We start from the raw sequence: 26,209 nt of genomic DNA, 5'->3' as shown, positions 1-26,209 counted from the left end.
GGACCTGGACCCCTAAAAAGGAAAAGACCATGTCTTTGAAAGCAAGCCAGTTTCTGAATTTTCCCATACATTTCAGTAGGCCAGATCAATGGCACCTCTGCCCAAGGCATCTGACCTCCCGGCCTGCCTGGATCACTTAATTAGCTAACTTTACTTGACAGTTCTTTCACTATCTCTCTTGGCCCACCCCAGACTGCTTACCACTCCTCCATCCCATCCAGATTCTTTCACTGCCTTTTTTTTTTTTGTATAAAAGCATCAGTCTCACCTCCATTAAGTTGCAGATTCCCTAAGAATCTCACCTGGTCCTATTGGCATTACTATAAACCTTATCATTTGACTGGAAGAAGGTTTGAGTGTGTGAATTCCTTCTAGGCAGATGCTGCTCTGTTCCCTGACATTTTGGGGTTCTTAGCAACCCCAAACCTTATCACTCACACTAGAATTATTTTAACAATCTGCTCTCATGTTGCAGCTGGCTCCAGCACAAACCTGCTTCCAGCTTTAGATCTATGATTTTGTGATACATAACATTTACAATGAATAAGTGTGGCCCCAACTTCTCTTGCAAATCAGTGTATCCAGGGCTTTAGGACACTCACTGGCCTTCTCTGTCTTAACAAAAATTTAGGCAGAGAAACCAGGGTGCAATATATCTTGGCCTTAGATAAATCTTATCTCCTTCCTCTGGAGATAACCCTTTGTAGCCAGGTTAGATTTCAGAATCTTGATACTTTCTTCTAATAGAACACACTTCTCCAGTGTGATTTGACACTTAAATAAGGTGTGAGGAGATAAGACAATCATTCCTTTGGTCTCAGTGCACGTGGTCTCAGTGCATCTTACATTCTAAGGTGGTGGGAGGGAAGCAAAACATTAAAGGGAGAAGGGGAGTGAAGGAAAGTACTGATGAGGGGGCACTGTGGACAATTTTGGAAAGTCAGAACCCTTTCCAGGAGGGAAATGAAGCATGGCTGGCCTGGACCTATGCCTAAAATGGAGCTCTCTCCCCACAAATCCCCCCCTCCCCCAAGGAACTTCTCCATCAGGAGAAGCTTCAGTCTCTTGATGGCTGAGGGAAGCTCCAGGGTAAGAAGGCAGCTAAGTTATGGTCATGCTGACAAAGTCCAGGAAAATCAGAAGCACAGGAGGGAGGGAAATTATAACAGAAAGAAAGGTTTCTTAAATATTCTTAATTCTTATATCCTTAATAATATAGTAATTATATTCTTAAATAAATATTAAACGTTTAAATAAATTTTAATTTTTATAATTTTATTTTTTAAAAAACATAAGTAATATGATATAATAAATATATTATATTATTAATATATAATATAAGAAATAAAACATAAGCATATAAAAATAAAACTTAAAATATGATTTTATTAATAAATGAATTTTAAATAAATCTTAAATATTTAAATACATAAATAATAAAGAAATAAATTTATCTATAAATGAATATTTATAGATAAATATATAAAATATTCTTTAATATTCTTAAAGATAAGTTCTATTTCCACCAATACCAAATAAGGTTTGTAAAGCACTCGAGCTTCATAATCTCGATTTGAACTCATAATAATGTATGGGTGAAGGGTTATTATTTCACAGATGAAGAAACTGAAGTTTAGAGAGGTTAAGGACTGGCCCAAGGCCACATGGTTAATACCTGGTGGAGCTCAGCTCGTCTCACTCCTTAGATCTTGTGTTCGATCCGTGAAAGGATGTCGTTTCTCACTAAACCACACTGAACTCATCTGCTCATATATAGAGAAGCAGGGGGATGTTGTGGAAGGAGTTCAGGGCCTGGTGAGGCTGTGTGGTGTCAAAATGGCGGGGTGCTGGGCCTAAAGTTTCAATCCTGTATCCCTTATCGATGCTTTCGGCATCCACGGGCAAGACGAGGGACATTTAGCCCTGAGCATCTCCTCCCCAGGAGGGTCTTTCAGGCTGGCCCCTACTTATCTTTCCAATCTCCTTACACGGAACTCCGATCCCAAGCAACTGTAATTCAGTAACACCGGCCCCCTGGCTGCTCCTCAAAGATAAAGATCGATTAATCTCCAGACCCTGAGCGCTTTCTCTAGCCGTGCCTCCTGCCTGGGACGCTCGCCTCCTCGTCTCTACTGCTTAGTTGAACCCTCACCTAAAAGCCTGCTTTCAGCCATAAGCGCTTTCCAGTCTTCTTAATCCTAGTGCTTTGTCTCTGAGATCGCCTCCCATTTATCCTGCCTTTATCTCGTTTGTATCTACTTTTCCCCATCAGACAGTAAGTTCCTTGAAAGCGGAAACTGTCTTTTGCCTTTCTTTGTATTCTTTGTCTTGAGGAGCATCTCAAGGCTCAGAATTCTCCCATTAGAGATTCCTTTAGGCTCCTCCCCGTCCTCTCAAGAAAACAAATTCTAATCCCAGTAAGTTGTTAGTGAGTTATTTGGTTCTCCGGTTTCTCGACAAAAGCCCAGCGGGGAGGGACTGAAAGGGACCGCGCCGTGCATGAAGGCAAAGCCGACTAGCCAACCCTCCAAGTTGGCCCCGCACAGACCCGCCACAGCCATCCACGGTGAGCACCAGCTGTCTCCCCCTGGACCGTCCCTGCTCCGCCGGCTCTCGCTGTCCCCAAACCTCTCCGGCTCCTCCTTGCTTCCTCAGCCACGGCGTTGCGCCCCGACTCGGGCTGCCCACAGCTCCTCCACACTGCCAGCCACCCGGGCTTGGGTGGAACTCCTTTCCTGGCCGGGCTGGGGAAGACCCGGTGGAGAAGGGGCGGTGCCGGCTGCAGGAGGCTGATTGGGCGGGGAAGGGGCCGGAGGGAAGCCGAGGCCGGCTGTCACCCAGCTCCCGCCCCTTACGTGCGTCTCCTCCTCCTTCTTTACTGTCTCCCCGCCTCCTCCCGCGCGCAGTCGGGGGGGGGGGCCCTCGGTTCTCTGGTGGCCAACGCAGGTGGGCAGCCGAGTCTCGGACCGCTGGAGCTGCGGAGGGAATCCAGATCAGGTGAGAGTCCTGGCTATCTGATCTGGGAAGGGAGGGAACCCTGGGAGCTGGGAAGCACTGAGTGCCTCCATCCCCCACTCCCCACCCCCAGATCAAAACAAAACACACACTGTGTTTAGGAAAAGGGTGACTACTCCCTCAATCCTTTCTCTCTCCCTATGGCCCTAAAGGGAGCCTAGGATCTTCCGGCTCCCCAACTTTCGAGGCCCTTTGGAAAGTGAAAGGCCCCGAACTGGTTCTGAGGTTTGGGAAGGAGGAAATACTGGTATTTGAGGATCTAAGAAGGGAGAGATACAGCAAGGAGTCCTGGTTCTCCTTTCTCAATTGAAAAGACCCCATTCCTACCCTAGTCCAGTCTCAGCTCTGAGCTCTGGATTAGAATGTTGTTGGGGTGACAGTTTGGACCCCAGGAGAAAGGTAGAGTGAGGGAGAGAAATAGGCAGTATTTACTTTGGGGCTCAGGAATGAGAGTAGGATGTGGCTTTCCTCCTTGAACTCTAACTTATAAAATTTGTCAGGAGACAAATTGGTAAGGCCTTGTCTTCTCCCTGTGGGGGTTGGGTTGTTGTTGCCTGTGGGCATTTTGGATAAAATGACCTAGCCAGGCCTTCTTAACCTAGGGTTCATGAAATTTTATACCTATACATGCACAAGCATATGTACATATGTATACGTGCATGTATGTAACACACCCACTTGTATGTAACATGCATATATAAACATGTTGCATGTGTATATTTCTGTATTTATAAATATATAAACTTATGTGTGTATGTGTGAAACCATTTGAATATTAATTTCCTTTGTAATCCTATGTATTTTACTTCATGCATTTAAGAACATTCTTCTGAGGAGTCCACAAGCTTTGTTAGATTGCCAAAGGGGTCCTTGACACAAAAAAAGATTAAAATTCACATTATAGATATCAAAGGTTGAGTAATAAGGGACTCTAGAAACAATGGTTGGTGTTGATATGTTCGGGCTTGGTGGTGGATGGGGAGAGGAAAGCTTTATTGAGGTAATCTTTCTAATTTCTCAGCTCCTGAAGAAGTGGCTTGGGGCTGCCTATAACAGAAATGAGATAAACAGAATTGATAGGATGCCCCCAAACCTGGAGCTGTTGCTGAAGAATTGTTTTAAGCAGACCTGAGTTGAAAATCTGGACTTGATGCTCTAAGATCAGTTAGAAGAGAATATTTGCTTTATGTAATGATTTTTTGCTGTATTGTTTCTTTACTGGACCAAATATCCCTAGTACATATGGAATGTAATTTGATTTCTAGAAATCCAGTGTACATGACAGGAATTCAGTAAATACTTGTTGATCAGTAGCTCTTAGGAGTTTATTTGTAATGTTAGATACAATCACTACTGAATTTGGCTTTGTGATGTAAAAGGGCTTTAGAAATCAAATAAATCTTGAACAAGCTTGAGAACTGCTCAAGTAGAACAGGACTTGAGATAAGATCATTTTGGGGGTCATATTACAAACCGAGTGGGTCACTTGGAGATGGGGAGAAAGAGGATGAGCATGGTCGTAGGCTCAGTTCGCCTTTATACTGTTCAGGTTTGAAGTCATTTCATTTCTTAATGAGTATGTATTGAATACCTACTGTGAGGTTAGCATATCAATTTTTAGAGATATTGAGAAGACTGGGTACCTAGAACAATTAGAACTGAAATTCAAGACAATATAAATTCAGCACTCAACTATGTGGTTTGTATGATAAATGAAAGGGGAATCTAGAAAGGTCTAGAAAGTCTAGAAAGATCAGTGTCAGTGGGAATTGTCAGATAGGTCCTTCATGGAGGAAAGTAAGACCCTAGAGATTATCCTCAGCAGCTACGCTACTTTGATTTAATTTGTTGCTGACCCTTAACTGATTAAAAATTGCCTTTCTTGCCTTGCTTACAGGAAGCAGTAAACAGAGACATGTGACATAGAGAGCTGGGTCATTTTGTTTGCCACCTCACTGAGGAAGCTTGAGCAGGTAGGAAAGAAGCATGGTGAAAATGGAGACTTCCAGTACATCCAGAGATTTGCAGGAGCTGCAAAAGAAGCTAGCTTCATTGATCAATTCCATTCAGAGTAACTCCAAGGTGAGTTGGAATCGTCTGCAGGCCACCCAGTGCCAGAATGTGACCCTTTATCATAGGATTTAGAGCTGGAAGGAACATTAATAGATCATCTAAAACCACTGCTTCCCAATGTTTTTCATTCCATGTTGTTTCAACAACAGCAACAAAAGTGTGTTGTAAACTCCCCCAAGGTAATTTTAATATGCTGCTCATAATATTCTATAACTATTTACTGCTTCAGGAGGCATTAAAGAATTTTTAGTGTGAACTTGTTGCACCATAAATTCAAACCACCGGTGTGTTTGCAAACCGCTAAATTGGGAACCACTGATCGAATCCAACCCCATCACTTTACACATGGGGAAATTTAGTCCCAGAGAAGTAACACATATAGTACCAGAGTTGAACCCAAGTTCTCTTATTTCAAATCTAGTGTTCTTTAAACTATATGGCTTGTAAATTGTTTTCCTATTTTATAGAGTAAGTCTTTGTGAATAAATGAGGGGACAGACCTATTAGAAACTAGACTGTGTGGTTTAATGTCTGTTACTTGTCATCCTTCAATTTAATGCAGAGACAGTGGAAATGTAGTATAGTGTATAGAAAGCTGCTCTTGGAGGGTAAAAGGCCTGGATTCAGGGTCTGCCTCTGATATATATTGGCTTTGGGATCAGGCAGGTCATTTAACATCTCAATGCTATAAGCAACTCTTTAGAAGTATAAATTGCAGAAAAGGTGCTAATCTGCTTTGGTGGAGGGAGTTCCCTCACCCAATTTTTGTTGTTCATTCTATTCCGTTGTGTCTGGTTTTCTTGGCAAAGATACTGGAGCCATTTCCTTCTCCAACTCACTTTACAGATGAGGAAACTGAGATAAACAGGGTGAAGTGGCTTGCCAATGGTCACGCAGCTAGTAAGTGTGTGAGGTCAAATTTGAACCTGGGAGTCTTCCTGACTCTTCTAGGCCTGGAGGACTTGAGATAAGATCATTTTTCATTATGGCACCACCTAGCTGCCTTTCTCATCCAGTAGCTCCCCAGTGAAATCATGGGTCCTGGTCCCCATCTCTACCCAATGGAGACAGACCTCATCTCTTGTAAAGGCGTGACTTTTTGGTAAAGAGAGAAACCAAGAAAGGAGTGATTGGTAAACCTTGGCATTTTTTTCACCCAGTCTTCAGCAGCCCAGAATTCAGAGTGCTGGGGTTGGTGTTTTGCTACGTTTGCCAGTATACACACAGCGGAATTGGTCAGGGTAACTTCTAGCCAAGCTAGGCCTCTATTTATGGTCTGATGCAGAGTGTAGGGTGAGAGATGGGCGAGTAAGACCACATGTCCCCTAAACGTCCGGAACAATCTATTTTCCAAGGGTAGTTTTTAAGGTTTTACAAAGCTCTCTGAACTGCAGAAAAAAATAACAGATTTTACCTCATTTGCAAGTGTACAATCCCTATTGTTCTTGGAGGTTTTCAGGGGTCTTCCTTCGCAATGACCCTGTGAAGTAGAGTGTGCAAGTCCTATCTCCATTTTACAGATAAGGAAACTGAGGCTTGGAGACATGAGGTGATGTGCTGAGTCACACAGATAAGAAGCGTCAGAGCCAGAGTTTGAACCAAGGTGTCCTGACTTGCTCTAGTGCAAACTCTTCAAGGGCAGGGACTACTTTTGCCTTTTCTCTGCTTCCTCAATGCCTGGCACATAGATGTTTGTCTGTTAATTGGTTGCATTGTACTATGGTGCCAGTCAGTTTTGTCCTTCACCACAGAAAACAAGCAACTGATTTTTCATGTTGTGGATTCTTAGAGGCAAAGATTTTAAATCTTGAGAGGCAATGCTTTCATGGAGAGAGAGCTAACTTTTGAAGGAAGGAAGACCTGGCATTAGGTCCCACTTCAGCCATATCACTGGTTGGGAGAGCAGGCAGCTCTCTAAGACTGTAAATTGCAGATCATGTGACGATTTGCATTGGCAGAGCAAATGGCACATTGGAAACTCCCAACTCTGATGAAATCACAAGTCTGGTTAAAAAAGAAATTAAATCTTAAACTGTTTTTCTTTGTCATTTCCAGTATCATCAGTAAGTGTGTGCTTAAGGAACTCAGACTTTAGAGATTTAGTCCTAGGGGGAAAACAATTAGGGCAGCTAAGCCAAAATCCTTATTCTAATGACTATCATTATGTTTTAGATTTTTAAACATTTTCTAGACCACTCCTTCCTTCCACAAGAGACAAAAAGGTGTGGTTGAAAGTGTTGAATTTTGGGGATTTTAGTTCTGGATTCAAATCTTGACTCTATCACTACCTATATTATTGGGGGTCAGCGGTATAGTAATACGGACAGGGCATTCTCATTTGGCCATTCTTGGGGAAGTCATTTCAATCTCTCTGTGTCTCAATTTCCTCATGTGTAAAATGGAGATATTAGTATTTGTACTACCTATCTCACACTATTATTGTAAGCAATGAATTGATGAATGAGTAAAAACAATTTATAAAGTCCTTACTATGTGTGAAGCACTAGGGATACAAATAGTCCTTACTTACAAGATAGTCCTTACTCTCAAGAGGCTCACCTTCTAATAGGAAGACACCATGCATATGTTTCATTTTCAAGTCAGATGAGAAAGTCTTGCGATCCCTCAGGTACAGCAGCAGCATCTTCTTTGGTATCATTTCTACTGAGAAAACCATATTCATTTCTGACACTAAATAGTTTGACACTGCCAAGATCTTTGGTGTCCAGAACAGGCTTTTTTGGGTCTTCTGCAGCCATCCTTTGCAGAATCAGTTGCATATGCAGCCACATCTCCAGGGGGATTGCTTTCTGGAGTGATGGCTTTGCAGACAAACCACCATGTCTGGGGGTGGGGGTGCTGCCCCTGCTTGGACGCTTGGGCTAACCTGCTTGTTGGTGGGCAGTTGGTCAGTAGTTGGTTTTGGCAGATAGGTAGCTCAGAGTGTACTGTGGCATGATGGGCCTTGCATCAAGATCTGAGTTCAAATGTGGCCTCCTACCCTGTCTTATAGCCTTGGGCAGGCCACTTAACTTTCTGTTTGCCTTGGTGTTCCCAACTATAAAATGGAGATAATACCTCCCAGGGTTGCTGTGCTTGCTACAGAATAGGCTCTATATAAATGTTAGCTCTTATTGTTATCATTATGGTGAGCCCCTTTTCCACACTGCTTGATACCTTTCGTGATGGCTGTGGAGCCTGCACTGGAAATAGGGCCAGTAGACTTTGTGGCACCGATATTCCTGTTTCTTGGATTTAGGGTCCTGAGTTGTCCTTTGGGGTTGGAAGGGGATGGTTTTTGAAGTGGTGATTGTGGCCTGACTTGCCTAGCACATGCTGCCTGCCTCTCTTCTTCAGGGTGCCTTCCTGCTTCAGCCAGGTTGGCCGATTTGCCTACAGGTGGCAGTTAGTTTTCAGGTGGTGGAAGTGGCTGTGACCTGCTAACCTAGGTGATGGCTACAGGGGCCAGGTTGGAAGCAGGGCCAGTGGTCTGAAGGCTCTCAGACTTTGCCCATTGATGAAAGGTTGTACTTTGTAAACAAAGTACTATATAGAAATGAGAGTTGTTGATACTAGCTTGAAGAGTCAAGAATTGACTGTCTTTTATATTCTTTTTTTTTAAATTAAAAAAATTAAGTACCAAGACTTATTTATTCTTTTTCCCCCCGAATTCCAAATTCTCTCCTTCCCTTATTCAGTGGGAAGGCAAGAAAAATGAAATCTCCAGCAAATATGTGTACTCATTCAAAACAAATTTCTGTCTTTTACGTTCTGATTTCAAATGTATTGTGTTCCTGGTGCCTGTGGTCCCTGTGGAAATTCTCTCCAAGTATATAGAGCTGCAACTCCTCTGTAACTTAGTTGCCTAGGGCCGTGCTCATGGTAATTTTAAGTAGAGCATTCAATCCTGGGCTGGGGAACCTGCTGCCTGGAGGCCACATGTGGCAAGTGTGGCCCTTAGACTGAATCTAAATTTAACAGAACAAATCCCCTTAATAAAAGGATTTGTTCTGTAAAACTTGGATTCAGTCAAAAGGCCCACCCAAGGGCTTAGAAAGCCACATGTGGCCTCCCCGCAGGTTCTCCACCCCTATAGACCAACCTAGTCCCTGTTGGAGTAATGCATTTTTATGAACAGCAGTGGGCAAACATTTTAAGGTGCCCCATTGTTTGTCTCTTGAGCATCAGGGTGGTCAAGTGTTTAAAGAAAACATGGGCCTTTATTTTAGGGAGTGTGGTTCTCTAGGAGAAGGGTAGCAATCTTGTGGGTTAGTTACCACCTTGACCTACCACCATCATCCCTCACCTGTTGGTCAGGTAGAGACAGTAGGAAAGAGCAGGTGACAATCCACAAAATGTCCTAAATCACACTAGAATCCTCCTCCTCTTCCTTATATGGTAGCCTCCAACCTGGAGTTTCGAGTGATTCACACTTAATGGTCCTGCCTCATAAGGGGCAGCAGGACAAGACAAGGCCACTCTCTCCTGGAAGCTCTGTGGGAACCCATCGAATAGCTACTAAATTCAGAAGTGGCTCAGGACAATGGCTGTCTTTGTCGTTGGTTCGGCCATTTCGGGGCATGCAAAGCATTTTGTGTATGCATACATTTGTCGGGATGCAGATGGGACAGACAATATGTTGGAGATGTTTTCATCCTTAGGTTTAGAAAATTTATTTTCTATCATAGCATTTGTATACAAACATATAAGTCACTTAAATGTTTTTGTGTCTGTAAATATAATTATATATATATATATGATACAAATATATTTTATATGTACATACATATATCCAGCACGGAGCACAGTGCCTGGCACACAATAGGTGCATAATAAATGTTTATTGATTTGTTGCTGCATAAATATATGGACACACACATCCATAACATACATCTATTTCTAATTTTGGTATAGAGCTGTGATTTCATTAGTGTAGAAGAGCCCCCTGCGGGGAAATTCCTACCGCCAGTGTAATAAGAACAATAACACTTCCCATTTATAGAGCACTTCCTTTGTGGTGGACACTTTGCTGGGTGCCTTACAAACACCTCATTTGATCCTCACAGCTACCCCAGGAGGTAGGTGCTGCCATTATCCCCATTTTCAAACAGAGCTACTAAGTGTCTTGAGGGTTGGAGCTGTATTTTGCCTCTTTTGTATCCCCAGCGTTTAGCACAGAGCTTTGCATGTAGTAGTTGCTTAATAAATATTGATTCGTTGAAGTGTCTGAGGCTGAATTTGAACTCAGGTCTTTCTTAAGTCCACCCCCAGCTCTCTATCCACTGAGTTAGATCACTGTCTAGTCTGTAACTTAATCATTTTAGAGAGTGCCTGGGGCACTAGTGGCCACACAACTAGACCATGTCAGAGGCAGTGCTTGAGCCCAGGCCCATCTGATGACAAGGTCCACCCTCCCCCACCCATACCCTGCACCCAGCTGCCACTTGTAGATGTATGTGCATATATTTTTAAATATCTTAGTAACTAAGGGTTTAGGTATATTCTAGTATGATTGACCCATTTAAAAAAATATTTCTGTGATTTTATTGGCAGAGAAAACTCTGGGATTGAAAATGCCCTCTTCCAACATATATCAGTATGTTCTCTAAAACTGGGTTGGGGCACAGTGCTCCAGAATCTGAAAACCACATGGAATTTTTTGGCCCTCCCTTTGTACCAGAGGAGATGTCTGAATCATTATGGTATTAAAGGATAAAATATGTTGTTATTATATAATACTATACATATATTTTATGCATTTCTGAATTTCTAGACTTTTGGTTGGTTATCTGCTGGCCTTCATGTGCAACTTCTGCAAAACTACAAAAAAATTCCCATTTAATTTCTCATGCTGACCTGTGCTATACTGCAGCTGCGATGGGGAAGTCACAATATGGAAGGCATAAGTGTAATAGTCTTAGAGACTTCCTGGGAGACAGGAAGGTGGAAAGGGGTATGTACTGAGAGGTTGAAGCCACTGGCCTGTGGTCACATGGCCTCTATTGCCATTATGTCATGCTGCTCTTGATAGGAAATTCATAATCATTAAGAATAGGGAATTTAAGGGTGTTTAAGGTGTCAGCCTACAGAGTTGGTCTAAGAAGGACAAATAGAATTAGGTTATATCCATGTTTATTTATCTCAAAGCAGGCAGCATGCATGTGTCCATGCATGGGAGCTGCAGTTTGGAACTGAGCTCACTTTGTGGTTTCAGTGCACAGTTTATAATCTTTCAATGGGGGATGATATCACTCTATCATCATCTCAAAGTGCCACACCGCCCCCCCCCCCCCCAAAATATTTCTTTACCTGACCACTCCTAGCCAAACCAGACCACTCCCAGCCTTGGGCTATCTAGACAAAAGAATCTGCCTCCACCAAAGTTTGAGTATAGAGCTGTGGGTTTCCCTACCTTAGATTAGATTACTTGCAAGCTTGGGTTGGGGCTGACCAAGATAAGGATAGTCAATGCAATCTCATTATCTGTAATATCCTTCTGAAGAAAAACAGAACTTAAAGTTGGGACTTTGGAGGAAAGGGGCTGAGGGAAGCTTTGAATCTCTAAGATAATGGTTATTAATAATCATTTTCACAAAGGTATCTTCCGGGGAAGACATTATGGAAGGAACTGCTATATTCTTCCTGCCAAATATAGTGGTATTTGCATGTAGTGGTGCTGCTATATGCAAAGCACTTTGCTACACACAGATTCTGGGGTAAATAGAGCATGAAGCTTCTGTGACCCAAGTGGGCATTTCTGACATTCTCGTATTTTTTTTTAAAGCTTTGCTTTTGTCTCTGGGTCTGTGTTAGGGTTTATTTAGTGAACAGTTATGGGACTGAAATGGAATGTTGGAGCTAAAAATCAATCCTAGCATCTCTCCCCCTGACCCTGTGCAGATGCAGGCAGAAGTCATAGATGCCTTCAGTTAGTAAGGGGGATTAGTTGAGAGTTTAAGTATAATGCAAACCTATCACTACTACTGGAAAAACAGTTCACTATTACTCACTTTCTGCCAGGCCTCAGTGGTGTGGTGTGATATAAAAAAGACAGCATGTTGTAATTTGGCTAGTCTTTGCTAATGGTAGCAATAAAAAGTTGTAAACAAACAAAACATTATACAATGCTTTAGAGCCAGATGAGGTTAGTAACCAGTCCTTTACTTGGACAGTAAGATATTAAAGGCAAATAGAGTTGGGAATGTAATGTGAGATGATTTGCTGATCATCCTGACTTAGTAGTCATTCTCCCACCCCACCCACAAAGTTGCCCCAAGATATTTGCTTATTCTTCTGATGAGTCATTGGTTAATAGATGTTCCAGTCCTCAGTCATATGTGTTGTTTCTACTTTTGTTGCTGACTAGAATGAAAACTCCCTGGTTTCATCTTTAAATAGTTTAAGCAACACTATTTACCAGCTAGTGAGTGGCCTCCCCAAAGGTATTGCCCCAGAAGAGCACTGACAGGTATTCAGAGGGGGACACAACCAAACCCAAGATCTGGGGTGCCCACCTGGCCTTTTAACTACCCACTGTGAAAAGATCCTTCTCCACTCTCTGATTGAAGCTTATGAGTCAAAATTAAATTTGGGAGATATGAGTGGAGATATCTAAGGAAATGCTGTAGATCTAAGGAGGATTACAGAGGATTACTTTCCTCTGTGGGCTGGGTTAGTGTAGTAAGCAAGATTGGTCACACATCTAGATAGAGTAGGTTAGATGGGTCTTTACAGGGTGAAATTTTTGAGAGTTGTGAAAAAGCCCACTCATCCCCCATGATCTTGTCCTGGAACCATCCTGGAAATGTCCACTATCAGATTTACTCCTGTTTTAGTGCTTTGTTTCTAACAGATCTTCATAGAAATGCAGCAGTTCTAGCTAGAACACTGTTACCTTTATAGGTCAATCTGCAGGCCAGTCAACGGGCAGATAGGGGACACAGTTCTATTGTGGCAGCTAGGTGGTGCAGTGGATAGAGCTCAGGGCCTGGAGTCAGGAAGACTCATCTTCCTGAGTTTAAATGTGGCCTCAGACACTTACTAGTTGTGTGACCCTAAGCAAGTCACCTAACCCTGTTTGCCTTAGTTTCTTCATTTGTAAAATGAGCTGGAGAAGGAAATGGGAAACCATTCCAGTATCTTTGCCAAGAAAACCACAAATGGGATCATGAAGAGTCAGATGCTACTGAAAAAGGACTGAACAACAGGTCCATCAATAGGCCTTCATTATGTACTAGACATTTCACTATGTGGTTCTGGGTGTGCAAAACAAGGCAAAAATAGTTCTTGCCCTCAGGGAGCTCATGTGCAAATGGAGGAGACCCCAACAACACCAGTCTATGTATATGCAAGATATATAGAGTAGAATCGAAAATAATCTGAGGGAAAGCATTAACTATGGGGGCAGTGGGGGATGACTGGGAAAGTTTCCTGTAAAAGGTGGGATTATCGCATTAGCTCGTTATAGCCCTGAAGGGTCCTAGGGTAAGGTAAGAGAAGTTTTAATGAAGGAGGGAGTTGAGAAAAATTTGGAGGGTGAGGCACTGTCCAGAGTGGGATATTAAGGTAGGATGCTGCAGTTAGGAGATATTATTGGAGCATTAAATGTCTAACGGGGTGGGGTCGGATAGGAAAGGCAACCTCAGAAAGCTTCTCAGGTGTTAGCATGTATTTAAGCAATCTGTCCTTGAGTTAGATCCAAAAATATCTTTTGTACTCTAGCTGGAGAGGACTTCATCTTAGTTTCAATGGTGGCCACCAAATGACAGGTTTAGCACCACATGGAAAGGAAAACCCTTTGGAGCTAAATCATGGAATCCCTGAGTTGAAAGGGATCTCAGAGGCCATTGGGGTCAGCTTGAACTGAATGAATGATGAATGAAAAATGAAAAGGCATTTATTAAGCTCTTGTTTATGTGCTAAGCTGTGAGACAAAGCCTGCTCTCAAGGTGCTCACGCTCCAATTTGGGGGAGAGAACAAATATAGGAGGGTCTGACTACCAGGTAAATGTAAATGATGAGGGTTTGGGGTGAGAGGTGCTCGACACCCCAAAGTACCGACACGCTGGGTCCTGCCGAAAGAATTCGACTCAAGCTTTCTCAGCCAAGGGAAAGATAAAGTTTATTAAGAGTTAGCCAAATAAGCCTGCCCCGAGAGATCCCACCCCTTGTGACGCCTGTAAGGAAAAAGGGCCAGACCCATTTGAGCTAGATTGGTTCTGACCACCTTCATGGAGGCAAGATGGAGATTATATACACAAAGGTTGTGGGAGGGATTGAGGGGTGGTCTGGGGTGACCAGAAGAGGGGTCTAGGGAGGGACTTAAGGATGAGGTCAGACTCCAGGGTGGGGGAAATAGCTGAAGGCTGTATGGAAATGACAGACCATCAAGGGCTGGGGTAGTGGAGCTAGGGTATAGATATTTTGATCAGGATTAAGGATGGGAAACAGGATTAAGGGTGGGAAACAGCTGGACAATGGACGACTGGGCAAGGTAGGCACTTGGGCTTAATGGTTATAGCCTCAGGCCAAGGCCAGGTCGAGTGGGAAGATTCAAGGAGAGTTCAAGGGTTCAAGGGGTTCCCAGAGACTGTGCCCTCATCATTGAAAGGCCCTGTGATTCTGGTTCTAAGAGTGCTTTTGAGAAAAGCAGCCTAAAGTGAAGAGACAAAGACCTTCCTGGAAGGCTGGAATTGTGCTTCTCCTTTTACATGATTTGTTTTTGTATTTCTGTTGACTATTTCCCATATCTACGGTTATTTTTGGTTCTTGTCAACAAACATTTATCAAGTGCCCACCATTGCAGGGAATAAAAATCTAATATACGTTAAAAGGTGGGAGGGATCTTAGAGATCATCAGGTTTCCAATCTGGTGGATGCATACCTCAGGGGGAATGTGAAACTTCTCTAGGGGCCATTGAGGAATATTTGGTAAATAATCACGATGTCGTATTGAAATATTCTTAAAGTAGTAGTGTTAGTAGAAGGGGAAAAGTTACATATTGAATACAATTTTTTTTTTGGAAAAATTTATCTTATCTTACTTCTTACATGCATGTCCTTGGTAAACTTTAGAATTTCTTTTCATATTGAATGTGATGATAAGAAGGTTAACTAAAAGCCACAGGATTCCAGGGGGCCAGATAAACTTGGGAAACCTTGATCTAGTATGATTCCTTTATTTTACAGCAAACAAAACTGAGGGGAGACCAGCCTTGTTAAGTGACTAGGCCAAGACTGAACAGGTTCTAGAGCTGGAATTTGAGCCCACATCCTCTCAACTCCAGATCTATACAAGAACCTTAGTGCCAGAGATAGATTCACCCCAGCCTTCTCACACGGGAAATACTTCCTTTCAGCCCCTTCCGCTGATGGGCTGGTTCCTTCCATTTTAAGGAAAGCACTCGGGTCAGCCATATCATCCCTGGGCTTCATTCTGAACTCTCCATTTTTTTCTTACCATCCCTCCATCCCTACCTCTTCTGCAAACTTCCCTATTCCTATTTAGAGTACCACCATCCTCCTGGTCACCACTGCTTCCTCACATTCAATCAGTTACCAATTTTTGGTCGGCTTTGTCTTTGCTGTCTCTCTCCCATCCCTTCCCGTCCTCTCCTCTTCATTCACCCCTATTTCAAGTCCTCATCATCTCAGTCACCTCGTCACCTTCTCACCTGGCCTATGCTGGCCTCCTAGTTGGTTTCCCTTCTCCAGTCTGCCTCCTCACAGCTGCATAAATCACAGTATCACTTTCAGGCTCCAAACCCGGTGGTTGCTCCCTATTGGATAACATTTGAATTCTTCAGTCTGGTATTTAACATCTTTCTCAGCTTGGTTCCAGATTTTCCACATGATTTTGCATTATTCTATTTCCTATGCTGTGTTCCCACCAAACTAGACTAAGTATTCTCTGAACTCCAGGTTGCCTCTCTCATTTTTTTGCATAGGCCATTACCTGTACCTGGGGTGTGCTCCCTTCTTATCTCAACCTCCTTGAATCTTTGAAAACTTCTTTCAAGACTCAGCTTAGGTGTGACCTCCTCTCTGATGCCTTACTGATCTCCCTCAGTCTTTAAGTGTTTTCTCCTTCCTTAAATTATCTCCAATAACTCAACAAATCAATCACCAGGCATTATTAGGCCTCTACTATGGGCTAGGGCACTGGGGATAGAAGTAAAAAATTAAATAGTCCTTGCCCTCCTTAGGAGGCTTACATTATATTCAGAGAGAGAACATTACATACATTTTTAAAATATGCAAAATAAATATAAGGTAAATTTGTTGGAGAAAGGTAAACACAAGGTAAATTTGTTGGGGGGGATCAGGAAAGACTTCATGTAGAACAGGGTTCTTGGACAGAGTTTTGAAGGAAACTAGGGATTCTGAGAAGTCGAGGTGAGAAGGGATATATATTCCAGCTAGAGGGGATAATCAGTGCAAAGGCACAAGGCAGTGGAGGAGGGGGGTGATGTATAAGGAACAACAAAAAGGCGAGCCTGAACATAGCGTGCAGGAAGGAGAGTAATATGTAATTTTGGAAAAGTAGGCTGGGGCCAGTTTGTGAAGGGCTTTACACAAGCTTGCGTTTGATTCTAGAGGCCGTAGACAGCCATTGGAATTTATTGAGCAGGGAAGTGATGTGGTCAGACCTTCACTTTAGGAAAGACACTTTGGCAGGTGGGTGTCATTTGGATTAATTCAATTCAAGAAATGTTTATTATATATAAACATTTTATACACACACACATATATCAACATTACATAATATTATATAAATGTATTGTGTAAATTCTTATTATGTAAGTAAGAAAAAGGAAGACAGTACCTATTCTCAATCTAATAGGGTAAGACAACACGCCAAAGGAGGCAGAGAGGAGGGTGGGTGGGATACCAAGAAGGGCAAGTGGGCATCTTGTTCTGGGGAGCTGAAACCAGGCAGAGCTGCCAGGTGCAAAGTGGAGTAAGTCTGAAGTCTAATTTCTGTACTCTATAGAGGAAGGCTTTGGGAAGAGTTTGGTACTCTACCCTCCAGTCCTCCAATCGTAGGAGAGAGAAAACTGAGAGAGGTGATATCAAGCTTGAGTTAGCAGCATGGTGATGAGATTAGACATGGAAAGTTTATCCTGGGAAGAACGGCGTGTTCTGGGGAGCTGAAACCGGGCAGAGCTGCAGGTGCAAAGTGGAGTGAAGATTAGAGGCAGTAAGCCTGAGAAATGGAAACCGAGATGTTACATAGCTCAGCTGAGACGTGATGACGGCCCAAAGTCCTGAGTAGGAGGAGAAAAGGGGACAGATGTGAGAAATGTTGGGGTGTATCCCCAAGGAGAATACAAACTCCTTGAGGAATGGCCCTGTTTTATTTCTTTGGTTTTTGTATCCCCCAGTACCTAGCAAAGTGGCTCATACCAACTATATAGATTTAGAGCTGAAAGCAATTGTCAAAGTCATCGAGACCAACTTTACATTTGGCAGTTAAGGAAACCAAGGCCCAAATAAGTGATGTGACAAGTCTAACACAACATGGCGGAGACAGGATTCAAACTCAAGTCCTCCGACTCCCAATCCAACACTCTTTCCACTAAACCTTGCTTAGTAAGTGTTTATATTGAACTGAATTTATAGAGTTCTCTGACAGGCACCTACCAACTACATGACTGTAGTCAAGTCACTTAACCTCTCAGCGCCCCAGGAAAGTCTTTAAAACTCTTAAGTAACAGATGGGTTGTTGAACTGTATGCGTGGAAAGTGTTTTCATTCTCTGAATTTCTGACATGAACGTAAATATAGCTAGGGAGAGTTTCCATACTGTGAATTCCCTACAAAATAATAGCTAACATTCATATAGCACCTTGGGGCAGCTAGGTGGCTCGGTGGATAGAGCTGCTGGACCTGGAGTCAGGAAGACTCATCTTCCTGAGTTCAAATCTGGCCTCAAACACTTCCTGGCTGTGTGACCCTGGGCAAGTCACTTAACCCTGTTTGTCTCAGTTTCTTCATCTGTGAAATGAGCTGGAGAAGGAAATGGCAAGCCACTCCAGGATCTTTGCCAAGGAAATGGAAACCGAGGTGTTATATAGCTCAGCTGTATAACCCCAAACCCTTTCTTTGGCCTGAGGAAACCCCAGACGGGGTCATGAAGAGTCAGACATGACTGAGAATGACTGAACAACAACTCCGTTCAATGTGCATCTGCTTTGTTCCTCATAGATGCTATACTTCGCTGTTCAGGCATACTCCAAGAAGGTGTAACCTGGGCAGCAGCCACACCCTGCTCAAACTATCCCCAGGAAAACCATCTTGACAGGCAAGCTAAGTCAGGTTGAGGGGTAACCAACAGGCCTCAAACCCAAAGTGAGTTAGGGGGCTGTCTATCCCAAGGACGTGAAGAACCCCCCTGTCAGAATGGGGGGATGAGAACTACTTGTTCCAACAGTCATGAAGGTGGCTGAAGCAAGTGCTGTGGAAGGCTGAGATCTTGGTCAGGCATCGAAGATGCCACAGTCATCCACTGCATCCCAGCTCATCAGCTATTGTCCCGACTTTTGTCTTGCCACTGGACTTCAGTGACTCTGGAAGAGAGTGAAGCTGATGACTTTATGCAACTCTGCCTCCCTTAAATCCAATTCACACTTGAGTCAAGACATCATGTGTCATTGGTCCTCTGAGAAAAAGGGCAAACAACAGGCTCACCATGCCAGCTCAAAAACCCCAAACCCTTTCTTTGGCCTGAGTTTTAGGCTGTCTCTTTTGCTTTGTCACATCCATCAGGACATTCCACACTTACAATTTGGTTGACTGTTTACCCACACCTCTTTGATTATTTGACCTAGAGTAGAATCATGTTGGGAATATAAGTAGGAGAAAAGACCTCAAGATGCTCCCCTCCCACCCCGGAACAAAGTAGTTAAAATGACAGCCTGAGCTTGTATGTAGTAACCCTGTGTCCTCTTCACCCACAGGTGATTGCTTTTATGAATTCTCCAGTCGGTCAATACCTAGATAAACACCCCTTTGCTGCCTTAACCTTGCTGATGTTCATTATGGTATCTGCTGTTCCTGTTGGATTCTTCCTGCTGCTTGTGGTCCTGATGTCTCTGGCTGCCTGTGTTGGGGTTATATTAGTAGAAGGTATTTCATATTTTCTCTCCATAAAATAGGTTAGTCATAGGATCCTGAATGTAGATTTAACAATGTAGATCCTAAATGTAGAAGGAACCTTACAAATCATCTATCAATCAATCAGTATTTATTAAGTACCTACTGTATGCCAGGCACTGTGCTAAGCCCTGGGGATACAAAAAAGGCAAAAGATAGGCCCTGCCTTCAAGGAGCTTACAATCTAATAAGTGAGACAACACACCATCAAATATATACAAAGCAAACTATAGGCAAGATAAATAGGAAATAATTAACAGCGGAAAGGCGCTAGAATTAAGGGGATTTGGGGGGCAGCTAGGTGGCACAGTGGATAGAGCAACAGCCCTGGAGTCATGAGGACCTGAATTGAAATCCAGCCTCAGACACTCAGTAGCTGTGTGACCCTGGGCAAGTCACCTAACCCCTATTGCCTCAAAAAAAAAAAGTGAAAAAGAGGGGATGGGAAAGTTTTCCTGTAAAAGATGGGATTTAAAGGAAGTCAGGTAAGTCTAGCCCAGCACCCTCATTTTACAAAAGAAGAAACTGCATCTCAAACGTTAAATGACTTACCTATGGTCACTTAGTTGACCATTTATTGAGCACTTATTGTATGCAATATTATATCTGTTCTAGTCAAAAATCTCTTAAACCAAGTGCTTCTGATTAAGCTCTGAACCCCCTTTTATTTTTATCTTCCCCTCATATAGTTATTGAGGCAGATTAGAAATTATTTGTCATGATGGAATTCTTAAGTACCAGTTCCTAGGTATTTGACCTTGAAGAGAGGATTTTACATCTCTTTCTGCTAGTTCTTTGTCATTTTTTTTCTTTATTTTTCTCTGGAAGCTACCCAGGAAGGCATTCTAGACCAGGGGTGGAGAATCTGTGGCCTCAGGGCTATAGGTTCCCCACCCCTATTCTAGACTTTTCAGATGGCAAATATTCTGAAAATATAAGGTATCCATTTTTATACTCTGCTATCCTTCCTCCTTCTTCTCCCTGCCCAAGGGGCAGGGGAGAACTCTGCCTCTAACTGAGGCCCGGTCACCATCAAAGAATATTGATTACAGCTTTGTGTCATTGGGTCCAAACACAGTCCTTGTAACTTGGCAGAGCCCTCTCATAACTGGCATTTCTCCTCTCTCCAGGAATCGTCATTTCTGTAGGTGGTCTCACTCTGTTCTGTGTGCTGTGTGGCTTGGGTTTTGTGTCACTGGCCATGTCTGGGACAGTCAGCGTGTGTTACGTAGTCCTCTCGAGCCTTATCAACTATTGGTTCTCTTTCAGGTAAATATTATCATAAGAATGTAACTTCCTTATCTGAAGATTTAAAAAAAATATGCATATATGTAACAACTTCTGATTACTCTCTAGATCAGAAGTCCTTAACCTGGTGTTTGTGAACTTTTAAGAAAAACAAATTTGGATAACTATTTTATAATCATTGGTTTCCTTTGTGGTTTTTGTATTTTATTTTGTGCTTTGAAAAACATTATTCTGAAAAGGGGTCCATAGGCTGCCTAGACTTCCCAAAGGGGTCCATGACACAAAAATAGTTAAGAATTCTGGGAAGGTCCATGTGCTTCCTGTCACATACCATATCATGGTATGGTATTCAAGTCCAGGAGGAGTTTATAATGGTCACTTCCATGTTCATAGGGAAAGACCATGTAGAGAGTACTTCCTAAAGCCCATTCTAGCTCTAAATCTAGGATCCATTAGTCTTATAACTAATCAACAACCATTTATTAGCACCTACTCTGTATGTTCCACATACTGTATTAGGCACTGAAAACACAAAGACAAAAATGAAATTTGCTGCCTTAGGAGCTTAGGGAAGTAGCATGTGCACATATGAGGATATATGAAAGAAATACAAAGGAACTTTTCAGGGAGGAGGCACTAGTAGCTGGGGGCATGGGGTGATCAGGAAAGGCCTCCTGGTAGGAGGGAGCATTTGCGTTGAATTTTGAAGGAAAGAGGGGATTCCAAGAGGAAGAGGTGAATAGGGAGTGCATTCTAGGCATGAGGCACAGCCTGGTGAAAGTCATGGAGAAGGAAGATGAAATGTTATGTGCCAAACAGCAAGAAGGCTGGACTGAAGGGTATGTGAAGGGGGAGTAATATTATTATTCTATTTTTATTTTATTAATGTTACATATTATTACATTGGTATATTATATGTCATTATATATTAATATGTCATACAGATTATACTAAGTAGCTGATCTATGGTTTTCATCAGATGGTTCCCATCATTGCATCAGTCAGAATGGAGATGAGAATAGAAATATTGACTCATGTGACCCATTAAATGTAATTGAGGAATTTTAAGCTCTTCATTGGTCCTGAGCAAACTGCCCTAGCAGCAGTCCTAATATAATATAATACATAATATCTATATAGCACTTACCATGTGCCAGGCACTATACTAAGCACTTACAAATATCTCATTTGATCCTCACGGCAACCCTGCAAGTAGGTGCTATTATCATCCCTATTTTACAGATGGGGAAACTGAGGTGGGTAGCCGTTAAGTGACTCTCCCCGCACTGTTGCCAGACTGAGTATGGACACCTACTTGGCTTTGTAGCCCTACAATTGCTAGGAACTGCTGAGCTCAAGTGATGAAGCAGCTTCCATCCTCCCCCAGTAGCAGGGATCATAGGAGTGTGTGACCTTGACTGACAGGTTCGTACCTTTGGAATGCATACCCAGCTCTGACTCAGCAGCTAGTAAAGAGGACATTTCTTTACCACATGGTTAACCAACCAGAAATAGTCATAGAATACCCACATGTGCTCTGAAGTGGAGATTAAGAGCCTTCGTTGTCTAGTCCTCTGTTACAGGCATATATAGGCATACCTTGGAGATGTTTGCAGATTTGGTTCTAAACCAACACAATCAAGCAAATATCGCCATAAAGCAAGTCACGTGAATTTTTTGGTTTCCCAGTGCATGTAAAAGTTATGTTTATACTATACTGTAGTCTATTAAGTGTGTAATAGTATTATGTCTAAAAAACACTGTATGTACCTTAATTTAAAAAAAATACTTTATTGCTAAAAACAATTGCTAACCATCATCTGAGCCTTCAGCGAGTGGTAATCTTTTTGTTGGTGGAAGGTCCTGCCTCGGTGTTGATGGCTGCTGACTGATCAGGTGGTGGTTGCTGGAAGTTGGAGTGACTGTGGCATCTTAAAATAAGACAACAATGAAGTTTGCTGCATTGACTGATTCTTCCTTTCACTTGAACACTTAGAGGCCATTATAGGGTTTTTAACTAGTCTAATTTCAATATTGTTGTCTAGGGGATCAGAGGGCCAGTGAAGCAGACAGAACAAACATAACATTGTTCAGGTTTGCTGTTTTATATAGGCATGGTTCATAGCGCCCCAGAACAATGGCAGTGATAACATCAAAGACCCCTGATCACAGATCACCATAACACGTATAGTAATAATAGTGACACAGTTTGAAATATTGTGAGAATTACCAAAATGTGACACAGGGACCTGATATGAGTACCTGATGTTGGAAAAATGGCCCTGATAGACTTGCTGTGTGTAGGGTCGCCAGAAACCTTCAGTTTGTAAAAAATGCAGTAAAGCCAAGCACAGTAAGAAGAGGTATGCCTGTATACACATAGGAGTGACATGTGTGTACATCTGCATACAACATGTCCATGTAGACACGTACACACACACATGTATAACAATCCTTCCACTTCCTGGGATAACAGCACAGCTTAGTGAGGAGATTCCAAGATCATCAGAATTGAAACCTCAGACACAGCTGCATGACGATAGACAAATTACAGCCTCATAAGCACCTCAGTTTCTTTTTCAGTAAATTAGAGATAATATTTGTATCAGCTACCTCACAGTGTTGTTGGGAAAAACCTGAAATTGTTCTAATATAAATTAAGCCAGGCATTGTGCTAAGCCCTGGCTCGGGGGGGGGGGGGGGGGGGGGGGGGGTGGGGGGGGTGGGGGGGGTGGGTGGGGAACCTGCAGCCTCGAGGCCACATGTGACCTTCTAGGTCCTTGGGTGTGGCCTTTTGACCGAGTCCACTTGTGGCCTCGAGGCTGCAGGTTCCCCATCCGGGATCCAGTGCTTAGCACTGCCTGGCTTAATTTACATTATAACAATAATAATAACAATCCCTGACATTTATATAGTGCTTATAATATGCCAGACACTGTTCTAAGCAATTTGCAATTATTACAGCACTTGAGCCTCACTACAACCCTGGGAAGAAGGTGGGTGCTGTTACTATCCCCATTTTACAGGTGAAGAAACTGAGGCAGACAGGTTAAGTGACTTGCCCAGGGACCCAGGGTCACTTAGCTAGTAAGTGTATGAGGCCAGATTTGAACTGAGGAAGAGCGCCCTCTCTACTGCACCACCTGGCTGCCCCACTATACTACTTCAATAATGAATTAAGAGTGGACCATTATATCTGTATAGAATAGTTTAGATAGAATTCCATATATATAGAAGAGAAACGTCTTATCTTTAGAATAGTGAAGATGTCATAGGAGTCAAATACTGAGATTCATGTGACCTTATTATAATTATTTTCTAATCAGTCAGAACGGCAAGACCAGAAGACTAAATAATGCACTCAAATTAAAGGACTAGGAACACCGCTCTCTGCACTTTTCCCTGACACTAACGCGTTAGGTAGTTTAAGCAACTCCTCACACCCACCCTAGGCTCTGCATTCCGTCATTGTTAGCATTCATATAGTGCTTCAGGGTTGGCAAAGTACAAACATCATCTCATTTGATTTTCACAACAATTCTGGGAGGTTGATGTTACGATTATCCTCATTTTACAGATGAGAAAACTGAGGCAGGCAATGGTTAAGTGACTTGCCCAGGGTCACATAGCAAGTAAGTCTCTGAGGCTGAATTTGAACTTAGGTCTTCCTGACTCCTGGTCTAAGTGCTCAGTCTACTGGGTCCAACAGTGACAACCTGCCCCAAGTGTGCGGTTGCAAGGAAAGGCAAAGAAAGCTAAGCATTTAGTTATGTTCATGCTAACGAAGTCTTAGAGCTGACTCTTCCCTTCTCTTTATTCTGCAGCTCGCTGAAGCACCAGCAGAACCTTGCAAACAAGTGCCCAAAGACTGTCCAATATCCTGACTCTACCAGGCATGACTGAGTGACACCAGTACTTTGTTTTAAAGGCTTTGGGGATATATGCTGTGTTTACGATATTGGATTGTGGCTTTTAGCAGGGTGCAGGACTAATAGGATTGGTAGGTGATCACCACTGTAGAAATATTGTTCAGTTTTTTCAGGGTTGATTGTTGCAGGACCCCCTAGGAGAACAGGGTCCTTCAGGTTGTTGATACAGCAACAGTTGCAAAGGCTTTGTCATGGGTTCACACCCACAAGAGCACTACCAGCAAGCCTTGGAAATGACACAACCTCCCTTTCCCCATCCCTCTTCCAAAGTAAAAGGATAAGCAAAAGAGTAAAAAATCCTCTCCTGGACAGGGAGGCTGCTAGTATCCTGAAAAAGCCCGAACCTAAGCCTTAGGACTTACCTCTAGGGGCCCAGCTTGTATAGATGTGGGAATTTATTCAGAGCAGATTGTGCAAGCGATTGCGTCCTCTTGCATTTGGAATCTGGGGATGGGCAGAGAAAGAAATGCTTAAGCCTTAATTGCTTTTATCAGAATAATAACATTTAGTTACATTAGCAGCCACTTATTTAAGACTGAAATTCTGTCATTGGAATTTATTGTTAAAGATATTTGACTAAAAGGAATACACTCCAAACATGTACTGTTAATCTTTTTTAATGGTTAAAAACTAAACAAAACCACTCCGTGCATTTTTGGGGGGATTGTTTCAAAGAGTTTACTCTATTAGTCCATTTCCTGGAAAAATGTATGTAAAAGGACATACTTTAGCACTTCTGTTCTGAGGTAATGCATTATTTGCTGTGTTACTTTATTAAACTAAATTCTATTTATTTACTTTGCCTTTTAATCTCTTCTAAGTGGGGGCTTGGGTGCTAGCCAGTGTCTCCATAGAATTCAATAGTCTGCATTTCAGAGAAGCTGGTCAGTCTTTGTTGATTTCAGTACAGAGGCTGCTTTAATTAATTTCATAACATTGAAGTCACTTCATAAGCCCCAGCTTTTCTGTCTCCTCTTTACTATAACCCAGGGGCTCTTAACCTTTTTTTTTTTTTGTGAAAGGGACCCATTTAGTAGTCTGGCGAAACCTATAGATGCTTTCACAGAATAATGTTTTTAAAGGCATAAAGTACGTTGAATTACAAAGGAAATCTTATTGAAATATAATTATCATATTACCAAATATAAAACATATATATGTATGGGTCTTCTTGTTTATTTTTTATTTTTAGTTTACAACACTCAGTTCCACAAGTTTTTGAGTTCCAAATTTTCTCCCCCTCTCTCTCCTCCCCGCTTCCCCCCAAGATAGCATGAAATCTGATATAGGTTCTACATACACCTTCGCATTAAACTTATTTACACAATAGTCAAGCTGTAAAGAAGAATTATAACCAATGGAATGAATCACAAGAAAGAGGAAACAAAATCAAAAAAGAAGGAAAAAAAAAAAGAGAGAGCAAATAGTTTGCCTCAATCTGCATTCAGACTCCATAATTCTTTCTCTGGCTGAGGATAGCTTTTTCCATCATGAGTCTTTGAACCTTGCATTGCTGAGAAGAGCCAAAGCCATCACAGATACAGTATGTCTGGAATCATGTATAATATTCTCCTGGTTCTGCTCTCCTCACTCAGCATCAGATCATGTCTTTCCAGGTTATTATGAAGTCTGTCTGCTCCTCATTTCTTAGGGCACAATGGTATTCAATTACATTCATATACCACAACTTGATTAGCTATTCCCCAATTGATGGGGCATTCCCTTGATTTTCAGTTCTTTGCCACCACAAAAACAGCTGCTGTAAATGTTTTTGTACATACTGGTCTATG

General features: G+C 42.4%; 1 protein-coding gene across 1 annotated transcript; it reads left to right on the top strand.

Annotated features, from left to right (window-relative positions):
• The first annotated feature begins 2,814 nt into the window (after positions 1-2,814).
• Positions 2,815-25,216, top strand: TMEM159 (transmembrane protein 159). The gene is made up of 5 exons (XM_036766220.1): positions 2,815-2,997; positions 4,913-5,097; positions 19,047-19,215; positions 20,373-20,511; positions 24,315-25,216. Exons 2-5 carry the CDS (start codon positions 5,002-5,004, stop codon positions 24,391-24,393), a joined length of 483 nt encoding a protein of 160 aa, XP_036622115.1. The 5' UTR covers positions 2,815-2,997; positions 4,913-5,001; the 3' UTR covers positions 24,394-25,216.
• Positions 25,217-26,209: the final 993 nt, after the last annotated feature.

The sequence above is a fragment of the Trichosurus vulpecula genome, chromosome 1 (genome assembly GCF_011100635.1).
Source record: "Trichosurus vulpecula isolate mTriVul1 chromosome 1, mTriVul1.pri, whole genome shotgun sequence".
Classification (NCBI taxonomy): domain Eukaryota; kingdom Metazoa; phylum Chordata; class Mammalia; order Diprotodontia; family Phalangeridae; genus Trichosurus; species Trichosurus vulpecula.
The sequence above is the reverse complement of the archived record's forward strand: the minus strand, read 5'-3'. Positions and strand labels throughout refer to the sequence as shown.

What these genes read in the sequence shown, in the direction of transcription:
- TMEM159 (XM_036766220.1), top strand. Translation starts at nt 5,002, where the DNA reads ATGGTGAAAATGGAGACTTCCAGTACATCCAGAGATTTGCAGGAGCTG. An exon ending in CCATTCAGAGTAACTCCAAG is followed by an intron (nt 5,098 to 19,046) that starts GTGAGTTGGAAT and finishes CTTCACCCACAG; the next exon opens with GTGATTGCTTTTATGAATTC. An exon ending in AACTATTGGTTCTCTTTCAG is followed by an intron (nt 20,512 to 24,314) that starts GTAAATATTATC and finishes TTTATTCTGCAG; the next exon opens with CTCGCTGAAGCACCAGCAGA.